At 28.5% G+C, this 10,407-nt stretch overlaps 1 protein-coding gene across 1 annotated transcript in view; it reads left to right on the forward strand.

The window, feature by feature from the left end:
- Positions 1–2,918, forward strand: part of LOC129967415 (CRISP/Allergen/PR-1-like) — a 28,809-nt gene extending 25,891 nt beyond the window's left edge. The window contains exons 8-9 of the mRNA XM_056081884.1: positions 264–523; positions 2,745–2,918. Coding sequence (XP_055937859.1) covers positions 264–523; positions 2,745–2,846 — 362 coding nt within the window. The 3' untranslated portion in view covers positions 2,847–2,918. The remainder of the gene's footprint in view (positions 1–263; positions 524–2,744) is intronic.
- Positions 2,919–10,407: the final 7,489 nt, after the last annotated feature.

Here is a 10,407-nt window from a genome sequence, read left to right on the forward strand (position 1 = left end):
CTATCATTTAACAGTATTTTGTTTTGCATGGTATTATTATGTTAGTACTTTTTCCCTTTATGAAATATAGAATGGATTCTCCAATTAAAATGACGAATTTCATTTTGTGTTTTCCATGTAAATATGAATTGGCTTTGTCCATGCGATAGATTTGAAAAAGGAAATAGAAACAAAATAAATAATTTCAGTCAAAAGATTTTAAAAATTATTTTTTCCTTATTAGTAATTACTAGTTCATATTAACAATCATCAGTCATTAACAGGAAACTACATGTCGATTGTACTCAACGGAGGGGAATCTACAACACTGCAATTCAAAAAGCCAATTGCGCCAACCAAGAATGAATTCTGCATCAGATTCAACTTCCGTAAAGGTCCCATGAAAGCTGATCAAGGTGATGTTAGTATCTTGAAAGCTGAGTATAAATTGGACCGTGGCCCCACCATCCCTATGAACCTCCACAATTCAGGAAATGTGTTTGAGAATTACAGCATTGATCTAGCATGGAAAACTAAGACCACAGTAAGAGACACATGTTTTTTAATTTTTTTTTAAAGTTTTGGCTTCAAAGTAAACTGTATTCTCACATTGTGTTTATTAAGAATGATACAAAAAATGAGTTGAAATGATGCATCAACATTATTAAGTTAGGTTAAGGGCGATCATTTTTAAATAACAAACACGAATTTGAATCGGTTCTTTTTAAAAGCAAGAAAATATCTGTAATTTAAGTTAAATTTTGGTAATCTAGGATTATCGTTATTCGTTAGTAGACAAATAACTGTTGAACAAATCAAAATTATTCTAAAAAAAATTGAATTTTGATTGTTTTCTTTTTTCGTTATTAAACTTTTTCTTTATTAAAAATTATTTTTATATGTAATTATTCTATGAGCGACTGTAAAATGTAATATGATCCTGAAGCTTCATGTCTTAGATGAAGAGTACCTCATATTATCTTTTTTAAATGCAAATAAATTCCAGAACAAATAAGAATAATAATTTTCAAAAGAAATAAAAATACATGAATAAAAAAAAAAGACGTAGTTCCGAATAAGTTGCTAATAATAAAGAAGATTGGATTTTTATAAAACAGAATTCTCTTTTATTGATGTGAAAATGCTTAATCTTTCTACAATTTCTTTCATACAGTTATTTTTTGTAAGTATTTTGCATATGTTTAAAATATTCATTAATTTTATTTTCTTATATTTAATAGCATTATTCTACATATCATCGAAAAACAGATAGTCATACAATTTTTTAAAGAACACGCGTATAAGTTTAGTTGTAATATTTTTTATGAAACTTAATTTAATATTAAAAATAATTTTGTATAAGCCAGACGATAAAAATGTGGAATTAAAATATAGCAAACTTTAATGAACTACAAAATAAACAAATCCTCATTAGTGAAAAAATAGAAGGAAACGAATATTTAATTCTAAGAACACACTCTCTCTTAGATCTTGCTAGAATTTTTGAAAATACTTTTATCGTCTGTTATTTTAAATTAAAACAAAAGAAACAGCATTTCGAATATGCTTTTATTGATATTGAAGGCCTCGAATATAGCATTCTACCAATTAAAGAGGCGAGGTTAAAAAACTTTAGAATTTATAATAATGCTTATAAATTATTTTTCTTCAAAAAAAAAGTTCTCCTGCATACGAAGTTAAAAGATAAACATCAGAAATCGCGTTTTATTACAAAAAATTGTTCTGACACTAAACCATGAGAATAATTCATTGCTCTAAGCTGGAGGTTTTCTTGTATTGATTTAAAACAAATATCGTTCATTATTTCGTATAAAATAGTCCCTTGGAATTTTTTAGGATAAATTTATTCCTTCCTTTATTTTTTTTGTAAATATTCAAACTTTTCAAACTGCTAACAAATTTTGGACGAACTAAAAAAAATAAAATTAATTTTGCCCTGTACAAAATTTTTTTGTTTTAAAAATCAAACATTAATTTGATACAAACTGTTTAAGCAGAATAAAAAAAGGAACTTTTTATATGTTCCTTTTTCCTTTTCTTATCATTTAAAAATAAATTTGTACCTTCTGTATTTAGTAAAACCACGATTATCCGAGTTGATTGGAACTGTAATCACCTAGTATAATTGAAAACTCTGTTAACCCATTAAAAGGCCATTTTTTTTCTAGTCATGGTATATTAAAATATTTTTAGAATTAAGATTGTCTTAAGAAAAGTAGTTCATTTTGTTTATTAGATAAATTTACTTTGATTAAATAATTAATTTGGTTAATTAATAATTAAGTAACTGACCAAGATACATTACTTTGTGTGAGATAAAGAAATGAAGAATCTAAGTTTTTGTCTTATTGAAAAAATTGTCAGAACTTTTGCCAACGTGCATAATTTCATACAAAAATTGATAAATTTAGTGGGAAGCATATTGCCAATAGCCTTATAAGGGTTAATAGAGACTAAATTATATGAAAGATAATCTCCGCTAACGATCTTAAACAATGTTTCAATTAGTGAAAATCGGCTCCAATGTTAATTTCAATACCTACTTTTTAAAAATTCGTTGACTTAAGTAAATAATGAAAAATGCAGTTCGATCTTCTGGTACCGACTTGATTAACAGAGATCTCAATAAAGAGATGTTTGAATATTCGGGAACAGTGTTTATTTTTTCATTTAGTAGAGGATTTACTGAATCAATATCAAAATATCATTGCTGTTTATTAACCGAATTTTCTTTTGCATTTCAGCTTTCACTTACTTTCTCTGTTCCGAAAGGCTCTGCTCCTCATATTCTGGATCTCAAAGAAATAATGGCCTTCGATGGAAAATGCAAATCTAGAAGTGACTGAGAACTGTAAAGCTTGAATGGAAATTAAATTTCCGTGATGTAACATTGGAAAATAAATGTTTATTTAATATAATTTCTTGATTAATTGTTTTCTCTTCTTCATAGGGTCTTCTTTTCTTTTAGGGCCGCATACTTTGAAGAAAAATAAAATTTTATATTTTACATGATCATGTTTTATTTACGTTATGTCAACAACAATATAATGAGCTGTAAAAATCTGATTTAGCGCAGCCACTAATTTTTTCTTCTTCTATTTTCTTGCTTGCGAAATATATTGAATATATATATACTATAATCGTCACATAAATTTGAACTTTTAGAATTGGAGGAATTCCATGTTTTAGGCCTCCAAACGTATATTACAGAAACAAATAAACATTGTCTTATATTATTACATAACCGCTGTTTGATATAAATGACATTACTTATTGCCTGCATTCAAGTTCATTCTTGGAATAATACCATTTTAATAATGACGAATAAATTAGATTCTTTTTTGTTATTCTTTAAAATAGCAGAACGCGTTTCAGGGAAGAATACTCACTTTAACATGCTTTTAGATATCCATTTTTCAGTATCATTGAGATTTATATAATTTGATAATCTTTTTGATTCTTTGATTTCCTTTTTTTGCTGATTAATTGCATAAGCATTTACACATGTGCGCATAAGAATATACTCATACAATTCCGGTAGAATTTAAAAATATACTATTATATGATGGTCAGTTGGATGGATAAGTTGGACGGTCAGATAGGTTATGGCTAAGTCAGGCAGATCCATGACTTACTCGTAATCAACCATCTTCCTACGTATTTATGCAGTTTGCATAATTATTGGTAATAGATACAGTTCTGGCAGATGCAATTAGACTTTGATGTATTTGATGTTCAGGGAATCTAATTTAATTTGAATAAACCAAAATTAATCGAAACATCTGTGGGATAGAGATCAAATACCTCTGCTGTTACATAATCGGTCATGTTTTAGGCAAACACGACATAAAAGGAGATCTGTATCTCATATTCTAACCAAAATGGTAGCATACTTTGTAAAAACAAAAAAGCAAGAGACAAAACAAAACCAAACAAACAACAACAAAAAAAAAACAATACCCCCCCCCCACAAAAAAAGGCAATTAATCTAAAGTTTGAAAAATGATGAAACTAAAATACTGAAATTTTGTTTTTTCTCCTCACAAACAGGCAATAAAAATGGTGATAGATTGTAGCAAATGAATCTGGTTAAAAGAAAGGTAAAATCCAGTTTCGTCAAAATCGGTCACGTATGAAACGTAATTGCACATACCATCTATTACTTAACTACAAACTCATTTATCCTATGTTGTTATATCAGATACTTTTCCCTTCTATGAAATACACAAAAATTAAATAAACGGATTTCATTTTAATACTATGTTCTTATGTTTTATATTCCGAAAAAGCATTAAAAGCAAAATAAATTATTTCAATTAAAAACACGTAAAATTTAGTTTGCCTTATTTACAATTGGCAATTAGTTTATATTAATCGTCATTATTAACCATTATGAGATAAACTACAAGTGGTTTGTACTTAGCGAAGGAAAATCTACCATAACGGAATTAAAAAAAAAAGCTTAGAACATTGACCTAGCATAAAAGAAAAACTGAGACCAGTTTGCCACGCATTTTTTTCTTCTTTGCTTTCCGATTTAAAATTTAAGATACAGATGGCATCAAGAGATTCTATATTCACATTTTCAAGTCGGGTTTAAGAAAACATCTTTTTTAATGGCTGTATTTAATCAGTCATTGTTTTTTAAAGTAAAAATTTCGATTATTTCGATTTCAAATTTGGATTTTTTTCGCTATTTGGACAGTTTTTAATTCATAAATCATTCTTCAGTAGAATTTAAAATAATATAAAAAATTGCCAGTTGCGTTGCTTTTAGTCATTGTAAAAATTTGTTTTGATATTCTATGAGAGAATGAAAAAAATTGTTTCATTTTTTTCTCCTTATTTAAAAAAAAATTAAGTATTTACGAATAATAATTTTTGTTAAAAATGTAATATAATATAATATAAATGTGAAACTTAATATTTTAACGGAAAAAATATGCAAAATAATCTTTTTCGGATGTAATCAAAATTTATTTAAGAAAAAAAATTCCAAGAAATCTGTAAAAAATGAAATAAAAAAAATCTTTATTCAATACTTACACTCTCTTTTATTCATTTTAAAATGGTTCATCTTTCAGCAGATTCTATTCAAATAAATTTTTGTGTACCATGTTAAAAATATGCGCAATTCTAATTTTGTTTCATTATATTTAATTATATATTTTTATATATGGTCAAAAAACATAATTTTTCGAAGAATACGAGCGCAAATTTATTTGTAGTATTTTTTAAAAAATGCAAGAGAATTTTTGTAAAAGAAAATAGGCGAAAATGGGAAATTCGAATAACAATTCTAATTAACTAATACAAAATAAACAACTCCTCATTACTGAAAAAAAAAAAAAACAGAACAAAATAAATTCTATGTTTTGAAAACATTCTCTTTTTCTTAAATTTTACAAGAAATTTTTTTAAATACTTTTATCGTCTGCTATTTTAATTAAAATAATAGAATAAATATTCAGAATATACTTTTAACAATATTGAAGATTTCGAGTGTAGAATTTTGCTGATGCAAGAAGTAGAAGAATTTTTAAATTTCTATGGCTTCTTATAAACCATTTTTTCTTTTAAAATAAAATTTTCCTTTACATGAACTTAAAAAGTACACACCTGAAATAAAGATTTATTAAAAAAATTATTCAGATATTAAACCATGATAAAAATACATCGTTCTTACTAAAAGCTTTTTCTTCGTATTGACTTTAATATTATTTTTTCCAAAGCAGTTCCTTGGAAATTTTGAACATAAATTTCTCCTTCAAAAGCTCCTTGTTTTATTTAAATATTCAAATCTTTAAAAATATTAAATAAATTTTGAAAAATTATTAAAAAAATGAAATTAAAATCATTTATTTCATTTTCACCTGGAAAAGAATATGATTTCCTTTGTTTTTAGAGGAAACTTTTCATGAGTTTTGAAATAAACTCCATCTATAAATTTATTTTCTCGCACTATTTTCTAATTAATTATAAATAGGAGCGATTTTATGTAAGCAAACTTTTTACAAAAATAGGAGGGCTTATTCTAAAATATGTCACATAATTATGCGAAATACAAAAAAATTGTGTTACAGTTTTATAAAAAAAATGTGTTTAGTTCAGAAACTTTAATATTTTTTCACAAAACAATTCTTATTTGTAAATTAGATATCAAACATCAAACACTTATTACAACAAAATTGATTTAATAATTTGATAAAATAAAACGCTTATTAAACGTTCCTCTTTCGGATTTTAGAATATTTCGTACTTTAAACATAATAGCAATTTTTATTTCTTCAGTTAGTAGAGACTCTGTTCACATTTTAATGAAGAAAGATTACATCGGGGAAATAACAAAAATCATATATTATCGTCAAAATACCATTGTGATTAATCGCTGTTTTAAATGAGCGCTCGTTGCGTTTCAGCTTTCATTTCCTGTCTATGTTCCGAAAGGTTTTGCGTCTCATATTCTGAATCTTTTGGAATAATTAGCTTTTGACGGAAAGTGCAATTTTAAGAAAGACTGGAAAATTATAAATGGATGAAAGATGAAATTTCCATGATGGGATGTTTGAAATAAATAAATATCTATTTTATGTATTTTCTTGATTGATTGGTTTCTCTTCTTTATATTTGTAACCTCTTTAGAGTCAAAAGCTTAAAAAAATGCTATTTGATTTGATTTTGAACTGTAAAAGCTGATTTCTTTTCTATTTGGCCATTTACATTTTCATATGCTAGATATACAAAGAGAGTGCTATAATAGTCACAAAATATCCAACTTAAGGTTTTAATGACATTTTCAAGTTTTATACTTCCTCAAGTCCTTAAAAACAATTTCGAGAATTTCTTTCTATTTACAAACTTGATAATTCATGAACTAGCTAGAAAGATAAAAAATTGAGAGGTTTATTTTATCTGTCCATTCTTGTACGTATGAATACTTCAAATGAAAAAAAAAATTCCCTGTCAGCAAGTTGAAATGCGAAGATAGATTCTTCTTTATCTACATTAAAATTGATAAGTTGTCCGCAGCCCTTACGAAAACACAAATTAAGTATTGAAGCGTATTGGACGAATTAGCTAAGATAAAATATTACCATGCTATTCAAGCAACAAGAGCACAATTTTGGGATTACCTCGTGTGATTTGTGATGAAATGGCGAAGATTACTTCTGAACAGGCAACCCCCTATTCGAAATCCCGAGCCACACCAACTCGGTTTTTATCTTCAACAATTCAGCAACCATCATGTTGTACTTCAGTTGGAATTTCTGTGAAAGCGAATGTTGAACAGTGGCTGGCCGGTATCGAAACTGAGACTCTATCAACTCAGTACAGTACCTAAAGGAAATGAACACCGAAATCGTATAATGTGTCATTCCTTCTGTGAATAGAGTTTTTGTTTTTTAACTTATAGGGTTAACAGTAAGCAAAAAAGTTTAATTAATTAAAAAGCTGTTTATTTTGACTAATAAATTATTAGTGTATTTCGAACAATCTTTCTATTTTTAGTAATAAAAGAGTTATAAGGAAATGAAACACGTCATTTCCTAGAATTGTGTCAAGAGTCGGAAATTCTTCCTATAGACGTGAGCGTCACTATATGTGCAGTCATAATATTTAGATATTTTATCTATCGGAACTGATTTAGTCAATAAACTAAACTTGTTGATAATTTGTTATAAAAGAAAACAAAAACAAAAAATGTATTGTTGTCTTATTCTAATAATTCACTCACCAAATTGTATTTTATAAGTTCATTAAGCAATTATTTTGATATTTTAATTTATTAATGATTTCTTGGGCCAATAAAAAGTTGACTTTACAAAAATAAATGAATTGTTTATCATTTTCATACATTTTTGAATCCTTAATACCCTAAATTGCGCAATGTAATAAACAATGCAAGGAAATAAATTATTATCTTGTTGCATGAAATTTGTTTCAAAGACCCGCAAATCTATTTTGAACCAGATCACACTTTTAAACAGACCGGCCTTATAAAACTTCGTTTTCAATTTGTAGAGAAATTTAGAAGGAAAGCATTTTAAGATGCTTTTATGAAATCACATCTTATATGAAGTCCCATCGATGCCAGTTTTGCCACCAGAGTCAAGATTTTCTTATATTGTGCATATTAAACTAACTCCAGCAAAATTAAGTAGTGATACATATTGCTAAACGATATTTATATGAAGTTGATGAGTATAAATAAAAAATAATTCAGTAGATGATAATTATTTTATACATCGTCAATTCTACAATTATCACTTGATGATCCCTCCTGGGGGCATCTGAGATATGGGGAAGAGAAGTTTCTGGACTGGTGGTTGTTTTTCGAAGCTCTGGCAGGTACAGAAATGGTGTGGGGTGGCCATACGTACCGATAACGAGACGTACCTCCTACAGGAGGGGTTGTACCGTGGCCGGTGATGACCCTTAGAACTAAACCTTAATTCTCACCAATGTTGTAGCGGCGGTTTAGTCATTCATATTTTTCCATAAGCCTTCGAAAGGGTTGGAGTAGCCGGCTATGTTTATCACTTGACGATTCATGAAGATTTTACCCTTTTTCATACAGGTGGTAATCCTTACGGGCAATACATTGTTGATACTTTCTTAAAAGGGGAGCAATATACTTTAACTTCAAATATCAACAATCATTTTTATAAGGACTATATGATCGTATAACAAGCATCGGATCAATCTAATTTTTTAATAAAATAAACGTTTTCCAATTTTTATAACAATAATAAAAACATTTTTTTCCAGCTTTCTGTTTTTATTTTACTACCAAATTCTAATGAAATAATAAATTTCTTCCTAAAAAAATAAGATGTTTTTGAATAAAAAAATCGTAGCATTAGAAGGAAGTCGAAGCGGTCTATGTTTCAAGATATGAATGCTGATTTCCTTATTAGAAATTGAAAATTATAACCGAATTAATATTTCTTACGCTTCAGGGAAGACGAATTAATTTAAAGATATTTTAAAGGAGGAAGTTTTGTTTATCTAAGAAGGAAGATAAATCTCATATTTCAAAATAATAAAACTGTTTTTCCTACTTTTTCCGAGAAGCCTTTAATGAATTTTCATGAAGCTAGCTTTAGATATACTTTAAAATATTATTTTCAAAATGATTCCAAGGACATAAAAAAGTAAGTAATGAAAAAAAATTGTAAATTTATTTTAGAATTGATTAATATAATTTATTATTTTAATTAATGCGAGTTTCGTTTTACTTGCAAGTTTTTATGGATGCAGTATTAAAATGTTACCAGACCGTAATGTCCTTGTACTAGCGTTTGACCTTGGAAATTGCATGATTATGGATGAAAAAATCGGTCTTTATGTTCAGTGACATTCACGTTTCATTTTCTAAACAAAAATATGGGCTTTGCCGGCAAAGACATTTTAATTTTGAACAGCGGTTAGATAACGAGGATGATGTAATGTCTTGATCTACATTGATCAAATAACGAAGCAGTATTTCCAGACAATTCTTTATTTTACAGCCCTATATATACAAAAGAACAACTCGTTGTAATCTTGGTTAAATAAATAGTTATTTACACCTGTAGTAGGAGACACAACAGTCGAAGTCGAAGGTTTATCTTGAAACTCAGTTCTCCATCAATACGGAGAAACAACACCACAGGGAACTAGGTTGTTGTCAACACGACCACTCCAGGGGTAGTTCTAGGACTCCGAACTCGTGGGCGCAGTCCAACAGTCTCCTGCAATTCGTTTCTTCTTCTCTCCCTAAAAAAAAAAAATCTCCTCACTTTACTTCGGCGACAATCTCCACCTTTGAATTTACATTGGTCATTTGAGCTCTCTTTCGGACAATCGGGGTATCAGGGTTCAGCAATATGCTCCCTCAGCGGCTCCAGGCGGTCGTAGGAAAGGTGCTTTTATTGATGCACCTTTCATAACTGACTATTCTAGAACACGGAGTTATCATTGTCCTTTTACAATGAGAAACATTTAGCATCCAGATGTTTGGACACCCCTTTCTCTTTGAAGGTACTATCAATATCTCTTGGATGAGGAATTCCCACATGTGGTCTTTCACTGTAGTCGCTAATGAACAGATGCGAATCCACCCAGGTGAAAAGATTCCCCATTTGGCTATCTCGAGGAATTTAGTAATTAACAGCGACAACACAGCTGGTTGTAAATGTCTTATCAGTACTGGGGAAAGGGGAATGTTACAATGAATCAGATGTGGCGCCTTTTTCTCCAAACTTCAGTGTGAAGGCATATTTTCTAGACGAATTTAATGTGAACTAAATTCGCTTACACGATTATTCTTTAGTTGTATCAGATACTTACTACAGCTGCTTCAGGATTAAATACAAAAACCACTGTTTATACGGGCTTGATGCAAATACTGATAAATCTATCGAT

This window comes from Argiope bruennichi, chromosome 1 (genome assembly GCF_947563725.1).
Source record: "Argiope bruennichi chromosome 1, qqArgBrue1.1, whole genome shotgun sequence".
NCBI classification, from domain to species: domain Eukaryota; kingdom Metazoa; phylum Arthropoda; class Arachnida; order Araneae; family Araneidae; genus Argiope; species Argiope bruennichi.